Genomic DNA, 24,229 nt, shown 5'->3' with positions numbered 1-24,229 from the left:
AACTAGTTTATAAAATATACAGAACATCAAAATGCACATCACAGCACCAGTTACATGAGACAATAAGCTGCTATTGTAGATACTTACAGTTTCAGTAAGAGGGAGACTATCTATCCTCTTAGTCAGGTTCTGAAGCTGAGCATAATACCAGTCCTTTTCTTTCTCTTCCTTTTCAAGCTCAGCCAGCAATAGAGATCTATTAAAAAAAACAAAATGAGGAAGTGTCCCATCAGTAAGTTTCCATTAACAATTATAAATAAGGCTGCGAGTTTATCATGGATTCTGTGACTTTCCATGACCCTGTGACTTCTGCAGCAGCCGGTATGCCTGGCTCGGGGGACAGCTCAGGGATGTGGCGAGCTTTGGGAGGTGCTTGCCTTGGGGGGCTCCCCAGAAGCAGCAACATCCGCCTGGCTCAGCTCCTGGGCAGAGGCATGGCCAGGCAGCTCTGCGCACTCCCTCAGCCTGCAGGCACAGTCCCCCGCCGCTCCCATTGGCTGTGGTTCCCAGCAACGGGAGCTGCGAAGCCCGCGCTCTCAGCAGAGGCAGCACACAGAGCTGCCTGGCTATGCCTGCGCATAGGAGCTGAGCAAGGTGGACGTCCTCGCTTTCTGGGAAGCGTGGCGCCAAGTAGAGAGCCTGCCTGTCAAACCCCCCGCCCCAGCACCAGCTGGGGTCCTGGGCTGTGCATTGCCACCTGCACCAGCGGGCATCCTGGGCCGTCCTCCCTCCCTCCCAAGTCCCTGCAGGCTGAGCACCCAGAGCACCCCGGGCCAACCCCCACAAGATTTAGTCAGGGGTATATAGTAGAAATCATGTACAGGTCGCGGGTCGTAAATTTTTGTTTATTGCCCCTGACCTGTCCATGACTTTTACTAAAAATACCCGTGACTATAACAGCCTTAATTATAAATATGGCAGCAAATACACAGTAAACCTTGATATATACATAAAGTGTCAAATTGAAAAGATGAGACTTGGTGATGAAGGAACTGAATGAGAAGTTCAGAGACCTGTGTTCTGTTCTTCTGTCCCTGGCTCTGCTGTGTGACTTTTGGCAAATCATTGGAAACGCTCTGTGCTTTAGTTCCACTGTAAAATGGAAGTAGAACACCTCTCTTTCTTTGTAAAAGCATGGTGAAATCCACAGATGAGAAGCATTATAGTATTATTAGATCTGTGCTAATTTACATCCTGTGCAATCCATTTGAGACCATTTTATTTTCTCTTTTTGGTGGTATACTTCTCCCAATGTAGCAAACTAGTTACCTTTTTAAAAAATAAGATACTAGCACTAAAGGAAAAATCTATATACCTCAATCCTCCATTATAGCAAAGTCCCCAAAATATTTGCTGTCTTTATACTATCCTGTTGTCTCCTCCCTCCCATTCCAAATGATGGATTCAAAATGAAATAAATTGATTAAATGGTGATTACAGACCATTTCTTTTACATTTATAAGCATTTATAATGAGTTAATAAATTACAGATATTTACAAGCATGTTACAGACATGGGTAGTATGTGTTATAGATGGTTATAAGCACAATCTATAAAACTGATCACCCATTTATCCAGTTCTCTTTATTATTCTTTTTATGAAATATAATTTTATTCCAATATAAAAAGTGTGACTATTTTCTTTACTGCAATTCCCTATTGTTATTATATGGTACAGACATACAAAAATAATAATTTCAAGGCCCTGATCCTACAACTAGATCCATACAGGCAGACCCCACTTTGATACAAACCTCCACTGAGATCAGTCTCTTCTAAAAATCTACTATCAGTAGTTTCTTCTAAAAGTCTCTCCTGTTACTACTTTTCCCTTCTGAAATGCTCATATTGCTCTTTGACAGACATTAGAGAAAAAGAAAAAGATAATTGTAGGTCCAGGTAAATCTGTTTACATTTCAGACGAATCATTGCTCCAACAGGTAGGGTTTTCTCAATCTAAGTTCCTATAAACATACTGCAGTGGTTCCCAAACTTTAACAACCAGTAAACCCCTTTCACTAAAATATCAAGTCTTGCGAACCCCCTCCTAAAAATGAATATTTCCAGGTATTTTCTCCTTTACCTGAGTATAAATTATAAAAGCAGTGATCTTGGAAATATAAATTTTGGTTTTATGCCATGCTTATTACACACTATTTATTATTAATTGTTATTTATCATTACAGTATTTTTATTACATTATGAAAATGGCAACAGTCGTCCAAGATCTCACTTTTGTAGCTTGTATCACTTTGAATAAGCCTATTATAAGACAAGGCTCCTATGTTTCATCCAGGAGTATCAGAAACGATACATCATGATCAGCATGATCATGAAACAGCATGAAGGTATTTAAGAAGCCAACTCAAAGAGTTCCTCCTGTACAAGCATTCAGGTCTTGAGCAGTCCAGGTAAACAACGCACATTACAACAAAGCTTAAACTTGTTCTTCATAATAATTTTAAAAACAATACTAGCTGCCTATTTAATTTTAAAAACAGCAAAAAATATCCACCTCCCTTTCCATTTCTTATAAGGAGTCTTGAAGTTTAAATCTCCTCAGCGTGATAGATATGCTTGCTTTGATATGCTTAGCTCTTGGAAGTCCAGGGGCTCCGGGCTGCTGGCCCCATGCTACCTGGGGTCCCTAGGGACAACTCTGTCTGCCATTAGGGAATGTTTTCCAGAGAACAACCTGTAACATTTCGCAAACCCCAGTTTGGGAACCACTGACATATTGTTAACTTTATCCCAATAGTAATGGATACAGCCTTCCCTAAGATAGCAACTATTCAGAATTCACTACCTAATGTTTCAGTATATCTAGACAACTGGACAAAAAACTCTCCAGGTGATTTATTTTAAAGCATTAAGTGAATACAGTATTCATAAAAAGGTACTGGACTGAAAAGCCCGAGAACTGAAGTCAGCTATTTAGCAATAGGATAGGACGTTAACATATTAAATTGCCTGTTGTTATTTTCCTTTCCCTAGCCTGTGTCTTTCTCTCTCTGTCCTTAGATTGTGAACTCTCTGGACAGGACCCACGTTCCTTCTTGAATCTTTGTCAAGCACTGAGCACAGTGCGCGCACTAAACAAATGTTTTTAAACCGAACAGATAGCAGTAGTACAAGCTCTTTCTACTACCCTGTCAATATTTCCATGCTGACCTGGACCTGATTAAGCTTCCAAGCCTAAGGACTAATTTAGAACAGTGTTCAACCTATGTTTTAAAATAGTTATGCTTGGTATTCACCACACTGGCAAACTGTTTAAAACCTGCTTTGCTGACAAACTCAATATTAATTACAGAAAGCACCTTAGCCACAAGTTACCTTAATTGGACTCAGAATGGAAGCTTTGCAATGGTATCTAGATCACATTATTAATTCCCTAAACTATCCCCTGCGGTTATTTTCTAATTCATGGATACTTTGGTGAAACTGAGAACAATACCTACTATGTAAATGGCAAGCTTTAAAATATCTGAGAAAACAAACAGGAACCTAGTTATTCTGGATCTTTTTTAATGGCCTATATAAAAAGGATTATCTGGAATTCCCAAAGCTAGCATAAAGACATCCACCAAAAATGAATTGTAACCTTAATGAAAGCCACATTAGTCTTAAAATAGATTAATGTGCAGCACACTATTCTACTAACTTCTCATTCACCTAGCTGTTTTCCCCTCATTTTAGACCCAAAAGACTGGGGTGCCGAATATATTTAAACATGAACCTGATGAAATCTCTTTCCATATCACATTGTTGTAGTTTCAGTTAAGCTAAACCAGAACTGCTCACATAACATGAAGATAGATGAGACTTCATATTTAGACAGACAGGTTTTATACTCGGAATAGTGAGGAAAAGACAAAAAAGGGTACTTATTCTAGTGTTGAAGGAAGGAACAGAGGTGACAGTTGTGAACTGAAATCTACAAAAGTGCAATTAATTCTGTCTTTAAAAGCAATTTTTATTTGTAAAAAAATTTTCTGCAAGTGGGATTCAGATAATTCTCAACTACTGCTGACTGTAGATACATTAAGAATGCAAACAAAAAGATTACCTGATTCGGTCTACAGACATCAAATTATTTGTAGTAAAAAATGTGTGTAGAAGATGTACTGTTTTTAGTATCTGCTTGAAGATTTATCCACTGATGTTTCTTATTGACAAGAAACAAAGATTAACAAAACAAATGATGGAAAGCAAAAAAGGGAAGCTAATGCCCAAACAAAATAAAGGAGAGAATAAAGATGATGTACAGGGGGAAAAACAGCTCCTACACAAGTAGTAGCTGTGTCCCCTTAAATCCTAAAAGATGGTTCAAACAAGATTTGGAATTCTATCTGCTAAAATGCAGACATCAAATAGTGCACACAGGTTGTTAAAACAACAAGTTAGCTTAAATGACTTCTAGTATTTACCCCATATTTTAAAGGTTTTGATGTACTGAAGCATTTTTGAATGTCTTGCCCAGTAATCTTTTGAAATCCCAAAATTATATTATGGATTAAACATCAACGGAGGCAAGGGAAAGCTCTAAAAATATTTCAGATACTAGAAACAGTTTTGTTCCCCCTTTATCGTTCTCTCTCAAAAATGGTACAATAAATACATGATTCTCTTTGATTCAGAGGCAAAAGTTAATGAGACTTTACTAGTAATACCTTGCACGATCTATGAAGCAACCAGTATGTAATGCTACAGAAGATACAGAACAGTTGCAAGCGCAGATCATTTCTCTAGCTGTCTAATCTCTGCATAAACAGGACAAGTGCATCAAAAGCCAAGAACTCATTTAATAGGCCAATGGGCTGCCATCAAGTTAGCTTCACATTTTAAAGAACGTTTTGCTATTATTTGGATGTGATCTTCTGAGCAAGAAATCACGGTCAAAATTAAGCCTCATACTTTGTGTATAAAATTTACCAGTGCAGCTGAAATTCTTGATTATGCATTTGATACCATAAGAGTTCTATACTTGTGGCAAAAAGCACATTTGAACATAAAAGCTATACTCTACACACAAAGGTCATGTAAGGTAGACTTTATTTCGTACTTTTATATCAGGGGTCGGCAACTTTTCAGAAGTGGTGTGCCGAGTCTTCATTTATTCACTCTAATATAAGGTTTCGCGTGCCAGTAATACATTTTAACGTTTATAGAAGGAGACCTTCTATAAGTCTATAATATATAACTAAACTATTGTTGTATGTAAAGTAAATAACGTTTTTAAAATGTTTAAAAAGTTTCATTTAAAATTAAATTAAAATGCAGAGCTCCCCAGACAGGTGGCCACAACCTGGGCAGTGTGAGTGCCACTGAAAATCAGCTTGCATGCTGCCTTTGGCACGCGTGCCATAGGTTGCCTATCCCTGTTTTATATATTACATTTGCACCACTACTCACATAACCACAGAAAATGTGAAAATGGCAGAGGTGCTTAATGACTTTTGTTTCAGTTTTCACCAGCAAGGTTGGTGGTGATTGCACGTCTAACGTAGTGAATGCCAGTGAAAATGAGGTAGGATCATAAGAGGCTAAATTAGGGAAAGAGCAAGTTAAAAATTACTTGGACAAATTAGAGGTCTTCAAGTCCAAGGCCTGATGAAATGCAACCTAGAATACTCAAGGAGCTGACTGAGGAGATAGCTGAGCCATTAGCGATTATTTTTGAAAAGTCATGGAAGATGGGAGAGATTCCAGAAGATTGAAAAAGGGCAAATATAGTGCCAATCTATAAAAAGGGAAATAAGGACAACCCAAGGAATTACAGACCAGTCAGCTTAACTTCTGTATCCAGAAAGATAATGGAGCAAATAATTAAGCAATCAATATGCAAACTTCTAGAAGACTATAAGGTGATAAATAACAATCATCACAGATGTGTCAAAACCAAAATCGTGTCAAACCAACCCAATAGCTTTCTTTGACACAGTAACGAGCCTTGTGGATGGGGGGAAGCAGTAGACGTGGTATATTTTGACTTTACTAAAGCTTTTGATACTGTCTCGCCTGGCCTTCTCATAAAGAAACCAGGGAAATGCAACCTAGATGGAGCTACTAGAAGGTGGGTGCAAACCTGGGTGGAAAACTGTTCCCAGAGAACAGTTATCAGTGGTTCACAGTCATGAGGACAAGCGATGAGGATTGCATCCCAAACAGTCGCTGGGTGGACAACAGTGTCAGGAACATTCCCACGACCGAGACCGATGCCGCAGCGGGGGGCGACTGTGGAGAACTCAGTGGTGGTTTGCCTCTGGAGCGGGGGGGGGGCGACACCGGCTGCATTCCTGGTCCCGGCATGGTCATGATGTCTCTGGCCGCCTGCAAGGCCTCCGGCCTGGACAGCATCCAGACATCCGGGAAGGCCTAGTCCGACGCGGCTGGGATACTCCGCTCAATGTGAGTCGGAGGCCTAGAGGCTGGAGGGGATTGAGGACTGCCCAACACGGGTCTAGTCTCTGCCTCTGGTTTACCTCAGTGCCGCTGCAAAGAAGGCACTTTCTTAGCTTTCTTATGCCCCATAGACGGGAGCGATGCTGATTAGTCGAAGGCACTGGGAGGTCGTTGCGCAGCGATGTGGCGGTGCCTGGTGCTGACTCAGAGCTGTGCGCCGGAGCCGGGGTCGGCGCTGACTGCATGAGAATGGCCTGGAACCTAATGTCTCTTTCTGTCTTAGTCGGAGGTTTAAACGACTTGCAAATTTTGCAACCATCACAGATATGGGTCTCACCCAAACAGCGTGGACAACCTGCATGCGGATCAGTCCTCGGTATAGATCGCCTACAAGTGTTGCACGCCTTAAAACGCGGGACACAGGGCATGCCTGGGCCCTCTAACTAAATGAACTAACTTTAACAGCTAACTAACTACAGGTACTAGCACTGAACGAACAAAAGGTTCTGGGGACGAGCTACAGCAAAGCTGGAGCAACACAGTTCCGTTGCACCTTCATCAGCGGCAAGAAGGAACTGAGGGTGGGGGAGCATGCAGCTCTCCTTATACCACGCCATGGAGGCACCACTCCAGGGGTCGCTGGGGTGCTCCCCCTACGAGTACAGCTAGGAGAAAAACTCCTGGCACTGATGCATTGTGTAATACACATGAGCAATCACATGAAGAAAAACGATCAGTTGTACACATACAAAATGGGAAATGACTGACTAGGAAGGAGTACTGTGGAAAGGGATCTGGGGGTCATTGTGGACCACAAGCTAAATATGAGTCAACAGCGTAACGCTGTTGCAAAAAAAGTGAACAATCTTCTGGGATGTATTAGCAAGAGTGTTGTAAGCAAGATACAAGAAGTAATTCTTCCACTCTACTCCACACTGATTAGGCCTCTTCTGGAGTATTGTGTGCAGTTCTGGGGACCACATTTCAGGGAGGATGTGGACAAACTGGAGAGAGTCCAGAGAAGAGCAACAAAAAGGATTAAAGGTCTAGAAAACATGACCTATAGGGAAGATTGAAAAAACTGGGTTTGTTTAGTCTGGAAAAGAGAAGACAGAGGGGACATGATAACAGTTTTCAAGTATGTAAAAGGTTGTTACAAGAAAGAAGAAGAAACATTTATTTTCTTAACCTCTGAGGCTAGGACAAGCAGCAATGGGCTTAAATTGCAGCAAGGGAGGTTTAGGTTGGACATTAGGATAAACTTCCTAACTGTCAGGGTGGAATAAATTGCCTACTGAGGTTGTGGAGTCTCCATCATAGGTGATTTTTAAGAGCAGGTTAAACAAACACCTGTCAAGAATGGTTTAGATAATATTTAGTCCTGCCATGAGTGCAGGGGACTGGACTAGATGACCTTTCGAGGTTTCTTCCAGTTCTATGATATGATTATTTGAAATGCGAGGCTTTGGACATCACAAAATATTAATCCCTAGAAATGCTTCTATTGACATGAAATAAACTTCGAGCCTCTGAAATTAAATTCTTTTCAATTTTTACACTGACGTCAATAAAATAAACAGAACTAGTATATCTGAAAAAAAATTGCAGTAGTAATATACTACTTTAAAAACTACATGGAGATTTAACTTAAAGGAAGTAGAACAAAATAGTTGTATGAAACATGAAAAATGTGCCAGATACCCATTTAAATATAGGAGGTACAAAGATATGAGATAAAAAAAATTCTGTTAATCTATAATTCATCTGGCCATTTTGAGAAGTGCGTTAAATTCACTTCCAAACCTCCACTTCTTCCTTTCTCTTTATTAATAATGTAATGCTCATGAAAAGTGCCAGATTAAACAGCTCTGGAGACAGGAATCTGCTTATTCACAGAACAGGTATAGCATCAACCCACACAGCACCCTGCTAGCATGCCTCAACACTTAGAGGAACCACCTCTAAGAACACAACGAGTTAGTATCCATGCTTATTCAATCTTAGGACTGTCTGCTGAAACTGCTAGCAGGGTGTCAGTTAGTTCCATGTATGATTATAGTTTGTATGATGTGCAACCTCTCTGTCAGAAACTGGATTGAGAACACTAGCTTACTTAATGTAGGCCACAGAGCAGCCAGCAGACAGTAATAACTTCCAGTCATAAGCAATCTTAGCTTGATTGGAACCAATGTACTAGAAATGAAAGACTCTTTCTCAGGAGATTTATATTGGGATACATTCTGTCCCCTACTTTCTATGGATCTGATTTTTTTACCCTCACTCGATACCTACTACAACTGCTGAACTGTCAGTACAAATGAGGATAGCGTGAAGAATACGAGTTTTGAACAAAAGCAGAGCTCTCAAACTCATCTTAAGCTCAATGCCATTGTTGCAATTTGTTTTCCACTTAGGTTCACAGTCTCTAGACTTATTGAGAATGAGAGGTTTCTCCTAATTCTACTGTTGGCATCTGTTGTGATCACCATGTAATGGGGACCTTTGCAGACAAAGTCCCCAAAAAGAATTGGTGGAGTTTTCTCACTAACTCAGGAAACCCTTTCTGTTACCATGATCCTGTTCCCAAAGTCACAGTCCTCAAGACTCCATTGAGAAAGCAGGAATAATGTCAGAGGTTCAGAATGTCACCAGTCACTTGGTACCTGCTTTGTTATGGGTGACATCATTTCCAAAGGTTTCATAACCTCTGGATTGAAAAAAGTAGCTACCCAGAATTTATCACGTCCATGGTCTTGACATCTGGTTCTTTACTGGGATCACAGTGACCTTACCTATATTAAAAAGAGCCCCCAGATGTACCAGTAGTTGAGATGGGTCCAGGGTTCTTTTCTTTTTGTTAAAAGAAAAGGAGTACTTGTGGCACCTTAGAGACTAACAAATTTATTAGAGCATAAGCTTTCGTGAGCTACAGCTCACTTCATCGGATGCATTTGATGAAGTGAGCTGTAGCTCACGAAAGCTTATGCTCTAATAAATTTGTTAGTCTCTAAGGTGCCACAAGTACTCCTTTTCTTTTTGCGAATACAGACTAACACGGCTGCTACTCTGAAACCTTTCTTTTTGTTGATGACAAAGTCCAGTGCCCTGAGGGAAGAGGACTTCAGTTCCAAAACCTGAAGAGCACCTTGTGTTGTTGCTGTCCTGATCAATCAAGTGTGGAGGCAGATGTGTATCTTTCTATACCCGAGAGAAACTGCTATCTTGAAAATACTCTGAGGTTAGAGAACAACCTGAAGCGTTTTCTGCTGTGAAATGCAACAATCTATAGAGCCCTGCGTCGATACAAAATTTGTATCCACATCCAATCAGCAAACATGGTCCACAGTTATCTGCAGATTTGCAGGGCTCTAACAATCTATCATTTTAGAATACAGAGATAATCATCTTTAACACTGGTAAATGCAAGGAAATCTCCTGGCTCAACTGCTGCAATTAGGTCTCAAAGGGCCTCTATCTTTAATTTCTTATATGTCACCTAGCCAAATTAGATCAAACTACCTGGAGACAACTCCTCTAGAATCAGGAACAATAAATAGGAAAGAATATATACTGAATTTCTAATGATCTGGAAGCAGACAAATACCCCAGATTAGTTGTATGTTGCTGATGGCTGTAACTGCTGCCCCTCCATTTCCTGGGATTCAAGGGGAATTAACAAAGTCAGCTCTTGGTTGGGTTTAATTCTATGCGGTATCCCGATGTGATGTAACAGGCTTTCGTGTTTCACAGTTCTTGAAAAAGCAGTGAAGTCTATTCCCTAAAAAAACCAAATATATGGCTTTCATCTCTGGTGTCTAAAAGATTCTTTGTTATGCTTGACAGAGCCTGACATCCTGATTCAGCTCATTGGATCTGGCTGGAGAAGCCTCTGGATCTGAACCTGAATATGGATTTCAACAATGGACAAAGCATGGGCTATTCCTCAAAGAGGAGAGGAGTAAGGTTACTTGTTATCTGGCAGAGATGCCTCTTGTTTTGCATTCCAGCAAGACAGATGGTAACCCAGCTCCTGATGTCCCACCAGGGAGCCCTGTGGTAGCACAAGATGAGCCTAGCTGAACAGAAAAAATACTGTGGCTGAGGAGTGGTTGCATGAGCTGGGCAATGCAGATCTCAGTGACAGCTCCTCCAAAGCTGTAGGGTAAAGAAAGCAATGACTGACCAACCTTTGAGCAGGTTTCCTCCTTTTATCATACCTCATTCACTCAGTCTTACAGAAGAGGGACAGGCTTCAACAAGCTGCAATCAGTGACAATCCTGACTTCCTTTGAAAGGGCTTTGGCAAGGGCTGTATTAGCTAATTCTGGTCTTTGTATGACAGAGAAGTTAGCTCAGAACCCTCTACAGGTCCCTCATGGATAAAATGTCTGTCTATACTCTTAGAAAGTATTATCTTGGAAGAGCCCTGGCCACAGAGCACAGGAGGCAGCTAGAGGCAGGAGAAGCACACATTTAATTTTTTTTTCCTTAAGAAAAAGCATTTTGATGCTCTACGTAAGTTCAGGACCCCACTATGCTAGGTACTGTACCAACTGTATAAATACAAAAGAAACATGGTCTCTGCCACAAGGAACTGCAAATTAATTCTTTCACATCTTTACTGATTTAAGTAGACACTGATCAATAAACTTCTCTATAACTGAAGAAATTTCATTTTTCGTTTTGTCAATCCCTCTCAGATAATTTCAGGAACATTTCTATAAGACGCCATGTTTGACTGCATAATCATTTAGGAAATGCAGACTGTTTAATTGTCTTCAATGACTGATGTGACTTCAGTAATAAATTTTAAAAATCCAACAACTAAGCAAAAAACAAACAAAACCATCACTGTCTTTTAGTTAAGAAATAATCTAATTTGGTTGACATCTCAATAAATCAATTAGATGAGACCTCCATTAAAAAGCAACTTCCACTTTCTACCCTAATTATACAGCAGTACAATTTTTTTCATTAGGGAGCAGCGGAACATGTACATTCACTATGATTGCATAAAGAAAGTTCTGGGAGCAGTGGCTGGGAACCCCAGGCCCTTTAAATTGATGCCAGAGCCCCGCTGCTGGAGCCCTGGGGTAGCGGCAGTGGGGTTCTGGTGGCTATTTAAAGGGCCAGGGCCTTTATCACTCCTGTAACACATCAGCAGAGAACTGGACTGGACGTCTTGTCTGGGACTGACGAGATGCTGGTAAATTGTCTAAAGTATTCTTATTTCTTTTTTTTGTCTTCTGGTGTGTGTGTGTGTGTGTGTGTTTTCTCTGACCTTTCTCACCCTTTTTCTGTGTCTGACCACTACTTGCCTCTTTCCTAGGCATTTCTAATGGCTGCCTCTACCGGCTCTTTAAATAGCTGCCGGAACCCCACTGCTACTCCAGGGCTCTGGGAGCTATTTAAAGGGCCCGGGGTGGTAGAAGCAGGGGAGTCCTGGGCCCTTTAAATAGCCCCAGAGCCCTGGAGTAGCGGCGGGGTTCGGGGGCTATTTAAAGGGCCTGGGGCGGTAGAGGCAGGGGAGCCCCAGGCCCTTTAAATAGCCCCTGGAACTCTGCTGCTGGAGCCCTGGGGTAACCAGAGTTGGCCCCAAGCCAGCCCCGTACCGGTAAGTCCCTATTTCTACTTTCACCCCTGCCCAGATCCCTTTCCACAGTACTACTTCCTAGGCAGTCATTTCACATTTTGTATGTGTGAAACTGATTGTTCCTTCCTAAATGGAGTACTTTGCATTTGTCCTTATTGAATTTCATCCTATTTACTTCAGACCATTTATCCAGTGTGTCCAGATCATTTTTAATTTCAATCCTATCCTCCAAAGCACTTGCAACCTCTCCCAGCTTGGTATCGTCTGGAAACTTTATAAGTGTACTCTGTATGCCATTATCTAAATCATTGATGAAAATATTGAACGGAACGAGACCCAGAACTGCTCCCCCACTCATTATGTCCTTCCAGCATGACTGTGAACCACTGATGATTACTCTGTGGGAATGGTTTTCCAACCAGGTTTGCACCCACCTTATATCTAAGTTGCATTTCCCTAGTTTGTTCCCTAGCTCCCTCTAGGTTGCATTTCCCTAGTTTGTTTAGGACGGTGGAAACACGGGAGAAAAAAAATGGAGGAATTATCAGGGTTCCATGAACAATGTAACAAATGCCCTGGGGAACTCCTCTAATTTCGTAATGACAAGGTGAGTGAGGTCGACCTGAAGAAGAGCTCTGTGTAGCTCAAAAGCTAGTCTTTCTGACAAATAAAAGTTGGTCCAATAAAAGATATTACTTCACCCACCTTATCTCTCTAATATCCTGGGACCGACATGGCTACAACAACACTGTAGACAGCAATGGAAGATACCTAATTTAATAATGTCATTTTTGTTACTGAGCAAGGCTTTGTATTTGGCTTAGTAGTTTGGCATCACTGCTCCAGTACAGGAGTTCTAGGTTTAAGAGTGGTCTTAGATCTCTCACTCCCCAGGCAGAAGAAGCTAGGCAGCATTGTGGAGTTGCTGTACTTTCTTTTAATTGAGAGTGTGGTATCAATTCCATGCAGAGATGCATCTGATTACCTGATTCATGGACTGAAATTTGTATCAGACACTTAGGAGAGCACTTTACCCACCTATCCAGAAGCAAAGCTCCTTTTAACTTGAGAGTTTAAGGTGGAAGAATTGTTACAGATCAAAGGAAAAATATCAAACACACAAATGTTCACCCCATTTTTGTAATTGAAGATTTGTCATATCTATACACACAACACACTGGGCCATACTCTGTTCTCAGTTACACATGGGCAAATTCAGTGGTGTTGCAGCAGTGCAGATGAAAGCATATCTTGGACCATTACATCCATAAAATTTCTCATTATAAAATGTTGCTAATTTATTCTGTTATATGCTAACCCCAATGGAATAGCATAGGTAGCAGCCACATAAGCTTCTTTTCTGACAAGTTAGCAGTTCCCAAGGCATGTCCATATGGGTTCTTTCTTGCAGCACCCAGAGCTAGTGTGGAGGATAGGCACTGCCTTGTTTTTGGGAATCAATAATATCCCTATGTTAAAAGAAAGGACAGAAACAAAACATCAACTACACTGTTTATATTATATAACTGCACATATAATAAATATTCTCAGTTATATTCTTAGGCCATAAAATGAGAAAATGAACATTAAAACAAATCCAAAATCCTAAAAATAATTTCCTATAAAAATGACTGATATTTCACCAACTACAGTAACTTCTGCTCAATATCAAAAACAAATCATGCATCTCTTCTAAGTAGCTAATGCATAAAACATCTATGAACATGAAAAATCTTTGAAGCAAAGTAGCTTGGAAAAGCAACTTAAATGTATTAGGCAGTGATGCTTAAACTAGCCAAAGCTGGGATATACTATTAGTTTCTACTGAAAATACTGTCAGAAAGTTTCAGTCTAGTATGTAAGAAAACTGACATTAAGTTTGTTCAACCTCTGTACTGTACTGAAATACTGTAGCATAGCTAATACTTAGACTGAACACAAACTTTGTACCTTTGGAACAACTGAAATTGCATTAAAATCCCCTAGTACAAGCAAGCATTACTGGTAGCCATTAGAAATGCCTAGGAAAGAGGCAAGTAGTGGTCAGACACAGAAAAAGGGTGAGAAAGGTCAGAGAAAACACACACACACACACACACACACACACACACACACACACCCCCCCCAGAAGACAAAAAAAAGAAATAAGAATACTTTAGACAATTTACCAGCATCTCGTCAGTCCCAGACAAGATGTCCAGTCCAGTTCTCTGCTGATGTGTTACAGGAGTGATAAAGGCCAGGGTACTAAACTCACTAAACTAGAAAAAACAAAAAGGGCTCGACCTTTACTTAACAGTTGGACATGTGTGACTGAAAGGATACTGTTTCACTCTGAAATGAGCTTTGGACAAAACAGAGAACATGTAATACAACATGAATTCTAAGCATGTGAAAGCACACATTTAAACATATTTTACAGCTATAGCAGTGCAATTTACTTGAAAGTTGATTTTTCATCCATTTTATTTCTACTTAGTAAAAATGTGTGAATCTGGCAGGGAGTTGAGGGCTATGATGGGCATATTGGGATGAACTTTATAGCTATAATAGGTCACCGGAATGGGAACTTTTTTCTCTTTTTGGTTTGAGAAAATTGTTCTACTTGTTTTTCTCGTTTAAATTGTTTTAAACTTTTAACATATGTCAAAGATTCACTGAACTTTCAGAAAGCTTTGGGTTTTTTAAAATTACATAAAATACATATCTGATAAATATTTCTATATTTAAGAATAGAAAATTAGCATGCAAACATGTCAAACAAATTTAAAAACACAAAACATAGGAAAATAAAGTTACTTTAATGTAACTAATCTAAAAGTATTTTAACTGTAGTTCTTCAAGATGTGTTCTCTTTATATAGTACACTGTTCTTGTGCATGTGCCCCAGGCACTTGAGTTTGGATTCTTCAGGCCAGCAGCATCCATTGGGGGCTGCACCTGTACTCTGAGGGCTGGTCTTCACTACGGGGAGATCAATGCTGCTTATTTAGCAGATCTAGTGAAGACCTACTAAATTGAAGGCACAGCGCTCTCTGGTCGACCCAGGTACTCCAGCTCTCTCAGGAGAGTAAAGTAAAATCGACCGAAGAGCATCTCTCATCGACGCAGCGCAGTGAGGACACTACGGTAAGTCGACCTAAGCTACATTGACTCCAGCTATGTTATTCGTGTTGCTGGAGTAGCGTAACTTAGGTCGATTTACCCTGGAAAATCAAGCCCTAAGGGTCATCGTGCCTCTAACCAAGGGAGTAACAGCAAGGCAATCCCAATCATCCCTCAGTCCCTTCACCAATGCAGAATCTAGGTGTTCTCAGACTCCAGCAGCAGAGAAGGGGGGTGGGGTATGGAACACATCTGGACAAACATCTTGAACTACAGTTACAGTACGATGAATAACAGTTTTTTCTTCTTTGAATGCTTATCTATATATATTCATTCCACTTTTGGTCATTCATAAGCAGCAACCTAGACCACAGGACATAGGCACTAGGAATTTATTTGAACAACGCTTGTAAGATGGCTCTGACAAAATGAGCATTGGATCTTGATGTTTCTATTATAAAGTAATGTTGTGTAAGCATATGCGTATAATTCCAAGTTGCTGTCCTACATATTTCTACTATTGGAACACTTTTCAAAGAAGCTGCAGAAGCTGCTTAACCACAGTGGGGTGAGTGGGCTGTCGTCCTCGAGGGTGGACCTCAGTTATCTATTTGATAGTCTAATTTAATACAAGCAGAAAACTAGTTCAATAGTTTGTGTTGATACACTCTGACCTTGCATACTCAGCCATACCTACATGAACAACAAATAATCTAGGGGATGCCCTAAATGGCTTAGTTTTATCTAGACAGAAGTTGTCATAAATATAAAGGGAAGGGTAAACACTTTTAAATCCCTCCTGGCCAGAGGAAAAACCCTTTCACCGGTAAAGGGTTAAGAAGCTAGGATAACCTCGCTGGCACCTGACCAAAATGACCAATCAGGAGACAAGATACTTTCAAAGCTGGAGGTGGGGAGAAACAAAGGTTCTCTCTGTCTGTGTGATGCTTTTGCCGGGAACAGAAAAGGAATGGAGTCTTAGAACTTAGTAAGTAATCAAGATAAATATGCATTAGATTCTGTTTTGTTTAAATGGCTGATAAAATAAGCTGTGCTGAATGGAATGTATATTCCTGTTTTTGTGTCTTTTTGTAACTTAAGGTTTTGCCTAGAGGGATTCTCTCTGTTTTGAATCTGATTACCTTGTAAGGACCATCCTGATTTTACAGAGGTGATTCTTTTACTTTTTCTTCAATTAAAATTCTTCTTTTAAAAACCTGATTGCTTTTTCATTGTTCTTAAGATCCAAGGGCTTGGGTCTGTGTTCACCGATGCAAACTGGGGAGGATTTTTCCTCAAGCCTTCCTCAGGAAAGGGAGTGTAGGGTTTGGGAGGATTTTGGGGGGGAAAAGACGTTTCCAAGCGGGCTCTTTCCCTGTTATATATATTTGTTAGACACTTGGTGGTGGCAGCAATAAAGTCCAAGGGCAAAAGGTAAAATAGCTTGTACCTTGGGGAAGTTTTAACCTAAGCTGGTAAAAATAAGTTTAGGGGGGTTTTCATGCAGATCCCCACATCTGTACCCTAGAGTTCAGAGTGGGGAAGGAACCTTGACAGAAGTGTAAACTTTATTTTTGCCTTTGTTGGAATGTGGCTTGGAAAAAATACAGGCATGTATATTACTTGGTTGAAATGAAAGTCAAAGACTAGCTTTGGCAAAAACTTTGGGGAAGGCAAAAGGTCATCCTGTCCCTATGAGGCACCATATACGGAGGTCCCATCACTCTACTGCCTTTCTGGCCAATGTTATAGCCACTATGAAGGCTATTTTGATGGACAAGTGGAAGAGGAAACGTAGCATGGGGCTGAAAGGATGGACCCATCAGAACTAAGTCGAAATCCCATGGAAGGAGAGGCACCTGCATAAGGCTCTTCAAGAATCTAGCTACTGTGGGACATGAGAATGTTCAATGGCCCTGAATGGGAGCATGTCAAGCTGAAATGGCTGCTAGGTGAACATTAAGGGAATTTACAGACAGTTTTGAATTCTTTAAGGACAGGATATATTCCAGTATATCAGGTATGTGAGTTTCAGAGATAATTGACGTTGGTGGGATTGACTGAATAAACCAACCTTTGAAGAGTTCTTTCTACTGTGGATAAGGATATTCTGTACTTCTACCCAGTAGCTTCTCTCTCTACCAATGTTAGCCTGCCAGGATAGAATGGCCAGCATGGATAATCTGAAGGGACCATCTACCCCTTCCTTTTTGATATTATATCTGGCTGAAGAGGTAACTGGACTGGAGAACAAACAGAGATTCATCAGGTCTGAGAACCAGAACTGCCCTGGCCAGGCTGGTCCAGCATGATCATCTTGGTTTAGTCCCCAGATGACTCGAGATTAGTGGAATCAGAGGATATATGTATACATTAGATTTGGAGTCCAGGGGACTCTAATCACTTCCGACAGAGATCCCTGGTCCTGGCCACATCTGAAGCAGAATTTGTAACGTTTTTTATTCTCCTTTGTCACAAAGGATCAATCCCACTTTGTGAATATGATTGTCTCCTTCACTGACCATTAGTGGCTGCTTGAAAACTCCCTTCTGGAGTAGTCCACCATAACATTCTGCAAACATAGTAAGTGAAGTGCTATTGGGGTAATCTCATGCTACATGCACCAATTCCAAATGTGTACAGTCTCTTGACACAGATGAGCATATTTTGCTCTCTGCTGCTTGCTGATATAAAGCATCACTGTGGTGTTGTGTGTTGCAATTTGAATGACTAAGCCTCTGAGAATCATTAGGAAAAAATGGTCCTTAGCTCTAAAATGTTTGCATGTAACCAGGCTTCCTGAGAATCCAAAGGCCTTAAGTTTGAAGATTGTCTAGGTGGGCTCCCCATCCTAGACTGGAGACATCTATGATTAGCATCTTGGATGGCTATGGTGAAAGATACTTGCAGAGACTTCTTCCACCACTTTAATGGTGACAGAACTTTTGGAGGAAACTGCACCTTCATCTCTATATGTTTGTTGGGCTGATACACTGACTTCAATGACCTTTGCATGCACTGGAGGGGAAATCTGGAATGGTATGTTACATATGTGCAGGAGGCCAGGGACAACAGATATCTGAGACAAGTTCGCAACAATGTCTGATAATGATACTGTAGGCAATTGTCTAGATCTTCTATGGCTTGAAATCTTTTCCTGAGGCAAATAGGCCCTTATTGTAGGGGATGCCAGAACTGTCCCAATAAATTCTATCCTCTGTGTTGGAATTGACGCGGATTTCTTTCTGTTGACTCTGAGGCCTAGCAAGGCAAAAAGTTGTATGTTGTATGTTACATTGAGCCTGTTACTTGTAATAGAGACTTTCCCTGAATGAGCCAATCATCTAGGTATGGGTAAATCTGGACCCTTCATTTCTCCAAGTAGGTTGCCACTACTGCAATGCATTTGGTAAACATCCTGGCTGCTGTTGATACATCAAATGGCAGAACTCTATATTGATAGTGTAATTTGCTCACCTGAAACCTTTCATATTTTCTGTGGGCAGGATGGATTACTATATGAAAGTAAGCATCCTGCAGATTGAGAGCTGCATACCAGTTCTGTGAATCTAGAGAGTGAATTATAGAGGTTAGTGTAACCATCCTGAACTTGAATCTGAAGATGGAAGTGTTCAGCTGTCTCAATTCCAGAATGGAGCACCAGCCCCCTTTTTTCTTGGGTATTAGAAAGTAATTGGAGTAAAATCCTTTCCCCCTTATGCTCTTTAAGACTGGAATTGGATACAGTATCCACCTCTGTGTTTCTAGACACCCCCAGCTGTATGTAGTGATGGTGTTCCAAGCCCCACAAAAATAAAAACAAGTGGTTCCCAAACAGAGGCAAAATAAAAGGGATATCCAACAAAAGTTGTACACATGTTCTGACCAAGGAGTCAAATCCGCTGCTTTGATGAGGTCATTACAGGGTAGTAAGATAATGCAACTGAAATCTCCTTTGAAACCCGATACTTCTCGTGAGGCTCAGATGGTCTGTGCTGTGCAAAGTAGGAATACCTAGGGTATAGTTGAGGCCTGACTTACTTCCTTTTTAAAGTGTGTGTGTAAACCTCCAAAGACTTTAGGGTCACCCTAGAGTTGGTTAGAGAATGTAAGGACTCATCACTTCTTGGGTTAAAAAAAAAATCTCATCCTTCAAATTGCACACTCTCTATTATTGATTGTACCTCTGTAGGGATGCTAGATTGGAGCAAGAGGACTGGTCACTGAGATGGCCATGGAGCTGGCTGTTGTGTCCGACACATTGAAAGCTGCATCAACCAGCTGTCTCTCCAAGATAATGAACTTGGATACCTCTTCGATGTCATGATGAATCTTGTTGGAAAATTTGGAGATAGTGTCTCAATTTTAATAGTCATATTTCACCAAAAAGGTCTGATAATTGGCAATTCTCAACTGCAAACTGACTAAGGAGTAATTTTCGCAACTGAATTGATCTTGTTTATTGGGATCCTTATCTCAGGGTTTGATTTTAAATGACCCATGATGGTTGGTTCTCTCAGGGACCTTTGCTAAAACCAAAGATCCAGGTACCAGGAGGGTATAAAATTGCTCAATGTATATAGAGTACCTGAAAATGGTGATGTCCCCATTTTGATGTCATCACTAAGAAAGCAGCCACTTGTCAATGTAGCTTGTTTGACTCCAAAATGCCCTCATTTATAAGCATTGTAAGGCAACCCGGCAGAGATGTGTAAGATGTTCAAGTGTTTGTGTGACTTCTTCTGGATACTGCACAGGATCATGGAAGTTAACTCCTAAAAGGTCTTATAGTCATCAGCCTATGCACTGGACATTGAAGGTACCACAGCCTCATTAGGAGATGATGATATATGAGTTGGCACGGCGTGGTCATTAGTCTAACTCTTCCTTAACAAAGCCTTGTTTCTGCTGAGCAGTAGGTGGACCCCATACCTCCTGATGGCTCAGAAGAGAGGGAGACCTAGCTCTAGACTGTGGCAGCAGCAGACTTTTTGACAGGTTGTAGTCCCCATCGTGCTCAGTATGAACAAGGCCCTGGCAATGATATGGCACCCATTCAGGTAGGTACCAAGAGGCAGTGTTTCTCCTAGAACTTTTGGGCACTGGATAATAGCAGTATGCCCTAGAATCCCTTTCTGATATGTAGATAGCAAATGACCTACACCCTAATGAATGAGAAGGTGGCACCTCCCTGGTACAGGCAGAACCAGAGGAGGGAGAAAGAATAATCCTCTTCTAGTGCAGAAGCAGTTGTAGCTGAGGTGCTAGGCAATCACTCAGTATACTGTCTATTTAGTACTACAAGTGTGCTTGGTACTGGAAAGGCAGTAGTGGATGGTACAAGAGGAATTTTGACCACTGACAACTGCAGTGATTCCAAGACCACAGAGACTCTGCGATCTATCAAAGCCATGAAGACTCATGTGAATGGAAATGGTCAGTACCAGAGTAATCAGTACCAAAAACATCAGTATCAGGGACCTCTGTGCTCCAGTGGCAGAGCGGCCAGCATCTGAGTGTCAGAGTCAGAGTTTAAGACCAGAAGGGATCACCAGATCATCTAAGTCTGATCTCCTGTATATCACTGGCATATCAACACTGCCCCGCCCCGCCCCCGCCCCCCGCCATATCATGGGTTTCAGAGGGACCCTCCCTGGGCCTTGAACTACCCTTCTGAGCAGCAGAACAAGAGGGTTCCTGCTGTTTAGTGCGAGGACCCGACGAGGGGGACCTAGATCTATACCCTTTAGAGGACCAGTGATCCTTTCTTCCCCTATCCACAGATGTTTTACTGGACACTAAGGAAGATCCCTCTGGGTATGTCTACACAGCAAAGAAAAACCTTTGCTGGCCCATGTCAACCAACTCGGCTTGTGGAGCTCAGGCTATGGAGCTGTTTCATTGCCATGTAGACTTCCGGGCTTCTGCAGGGTCACAGAGCTTGGGTTCCAGTCCAAGCCCAAAAGTCTACACAGCAACGAAACACAGTTGGAGCCACAGTCTGAGCCCCGCGAGCCCAATTTGGCTGGCATAGGCCAGCTATGGGTTTTTCTTTGCCGTGTAGCGATACCCTCAGAAACAATGGAAGACTTTTTGTAGAAGTCTGCTCAAGGATTTTAGTTCCAGACACTCCAGGAGATGACGAGCGGTGCATAGTCATGTTAATTAAAAACAGCTTCAGGTAAACTTCTCATTTTTTGTGTTCTGTTTGAGAACAACTTGCAGATGGCACATCTCTCTAGAATGTGCCCTTAATTGCTGAGACATAATATCCATTATTATGGATGTCCATCATTGAATGTCCATCATTAAGGGGCATTACTGCCTCAGAAGGATGACATCTTAAATCCTGGAAACCTCTGTTCTATCATAAGGGCTGGACAGTACCAGATGAAGTCCTTCAGAGAAAAAAGCTTTTTTATGCCTTCTGTTTTTTTTTTTTAAATCAAAAGGAAACACTAAGTATCAAACACATGCTAACACTAACTTTCAGACACTGATGGCCAAAAGAATCCAAAATCAAGGGCTTAGGGTGCAACAGTGGAACACACATGGACAAACGTTTGAAGCAATAGTACATGTTTTAATTGCACTTTCTTCTGTATTTAATGGAACCTAGAATCTACAACAGGTTTAAGTGTTCATCTAATTCAGAGTATGCTGTTGCCCAAAATAAATACAAGTGATGGCTGAATAATATTAGTGTAGGGGGATATTTTTCATTTTATTTTAAAGATGTCACCAAGTTTATATTTTTAAAATTAAAAGAAGTTGATGCACAATGAACACCAATTAAAAAGTTACCTTTCTTTCTCTAGTTCTTCTAAATAACCAGTGCTCTCTCTGCTTCCATTCATAAACCCTCTTCTTGGAAATGATCCCATGGGAACAGGGCTGCACTCTCCTGAACGGCTTGACACGGACCCTTCCCTGCTTCCATATGAACGCAAGGACATCTTTGGCCTTAGCTTCACTCCAGGAAAGTTACCACTATCCAAGTTCAGTTCTGAATGAAAAATAAAGAATAAAGCTTTGTAGAGCAGAAGCTTAATAGTAGCAAACCTAAAAAATTGTTTACACCTTAATTTTATATTTTGTGTGTGTCATGTAAACATTTTTTTGTCTTTAGGTTGGTGGAAACAAACAGGTTTTTCTACAGATCCCAAAGGAAAATATTGTGTAAACCAACCAACCTTGATAGTACAGTTGGAGGATCATGTTATTAATCTAAACAAAAAGGTAAAAAAACCCCTATTTGAGCAATACAAATCAAGTGCAGTTTTATGGAAGTTCAATAAAATGTAGCTTGTGTATCAATAGTATTTTGCATGGAGACTTAGGATAAACATTTCAAAAAGCAACTAAGTGATTTAGGATCTTTAGTCCTACTTTAAAAGTGACTTAGGTACTTAGGAGTCTTACGTTTCATTGAAAGTCAGTGGGATTTGGGATCCTTGAAAATATTACACCTCAGCAACTACGATTGGCAAGCAAGTAATCCTACTTAAAAATCTTTCCAAATTTACCTTTAAGTCGCTCCAACAAATCAATCTGTCCAGAAGAAGCCATTGCCTCATCTTCAATGCTTCCTTGTAGCTGTTTCAGCACCTCCTGTTTTAAAAAAAAAAAAAAAAAAAAAAAAAAAAGGAGCACAACTAAAAAAAAAATCCATACCACAACAACAATTGAAATACAGAACAAATGTATCTCTTCCTCTCCAAATATCAGATTTCACTGTAATAACTAATGCAATATTGGCACAAGCCCACTGCAACATTTCATCTGAACAGTAATCCACTGTCATTAAAATTTTATTTGATTTGATTTCAATATTCTTCCAAATATGATTGCATTCAGGAGTTCATTCCCTTAAAATAGCACATCACCTTTTACAGCACAATTCATCTCAGTATTTCAAGGAGTTAGGCGTTCTCTTTATGTTACACATGGCAAAATCAAGGTGCACAGAAATGAAGGCCAACGTTTTCAAACTTGTGTGCCTAAAATTAGTCTTATAAATCTATTATTTAGGCACCAAAATAAAAGTAGCTTAATTTTCAGAGGAACTGAGCATCTTTAACTCGCAATAACTTATGAAGAAGCATAGGTGCTCAGTTGCCAAAGTTTTTCCATAAAGACTTATCATTGCAGTAACTATGTAAGGGTCATAACATATTACAGCTGCTACTACCTGGCCTATGAGAAAAAGATTTAAGACTCATACATGTACAGCCTAGGATTTGAAGCAAACATCTCTTTCCACTCTATACTATAAAAGCAATGTTTGATCAAATTATATAACTGAGCAAGAAAAAAACAAAACACGATGCAGAAAAGATTCACTGTAAAAACACTGATTACCTCCAGGCTCCAAATGCTCAATGGCCTAAATTTAGGTGGACAATAAAATGTGAGTTAGGTCTGAAAGCTTTTGCTATTACAATGGAGACTCCATCAACAACAAAAATAAATTGAAAAGAATTGCCACAGGCAAACGCCTCCCCCCCACTCCCCACAGGAATAAACTATTATTCATCTTGTCGCATGGTTTAGAAACTGCTTTTAAAAGAAGCAGTAGTCAGAGAGAGAGACCATGTCCAAATAATTAGAGCGGTACCCCTTAGCTATTATATATGGATAACTGCTCCTACATCAAGAAATGTGCATCTTTTTGTTTACTGTTACAAACCTAAAGAATTCTAAACAAACAATTAAAAGCATCTTCGTCTAGTTGCTGTCCTTTGTATTTTAAGGAAATGTCTGCTGAGACACTCTTCCTCAACGCAAACAATTCCCGGAACACGTACAGCAGAGATACCAGATACCTTGTACTCCACTAAGAGATAGGGAGGAAGAGAGAAAGAATGGATTCCCTTAGAAGCTAAGATGTACTATATTATGATAAGGGTGCAACCTTGAAGTCCTATTCAGGCTCCAATTATTGTCCCCAATACAAATTTCAAGTATTAGGGTTTCGAGGAGACAGTTCCACAGGGTAGGGTGATATAATTTTCCCTGCACCAACTAGGGGTCAGAGCATGGAGGAACTACACAGCCACTGTGCAGTCTCTGGGCTGCATAAATAGTTGTGGCATACTGTTCAATTATAGGCCAGTGTTTCAGCCA

The 24,229-nt window shown here is 40.6% G+C and overlaps 1 protein-coding gene across 11 annotated transcripts in view; it reads right to left on the bottom strand.

The window, feature by feature from the left end:
• The window catches only part of APC (APC regulator of WNT signaling pathway), a 191,565-nt gene that overhangs the window by 85,500 nt on the left and 81,836 nt on the right, over window positions 1-24,229 (bottom strand). For all 11 annotated transcript variants that reach the window (XM_038401215.2, XM_043515560.1, XM_043515559.1 and 8 more), the window contains 3 exons: window positions 22,630-22,714; window positions 21,908-22,109; window positions 88-196 (listed from right to left, as the gene is read on the bottom strand). In XM_038401215.2, coding sequence (XP_038257143.1) covers window positions 88-196; window positions 21,908-22,109; window positions 22,630-22,714 — 396 coding nt within the window. The remainder of the gene's footprint in view (window positions 1-87; window positions 197-21,907; window positions 22,110-22,629; window positions 22,715-24,229) is intronic.

The sequence above is a fragment of the Dermochelys coriacea genome, chromosome 5, assembly GCF_009764565.3.
Source record: "Dermochelys coriacea isolate rDerCor1 chromosome 5, rDerCor1.pri.v4, whole genome shotgun sequence".
Classification (NCBI taxonomy): Eukaryota; Metazoa; Chordata; order Testudines; family Dermochelyidae; genus Dermochelys; species Dermochelys coriacea.
Note: the sequence above shows the minus strand (reverse complement) of the source record. Positions and strands in the feature narration are given on the sequence as shown.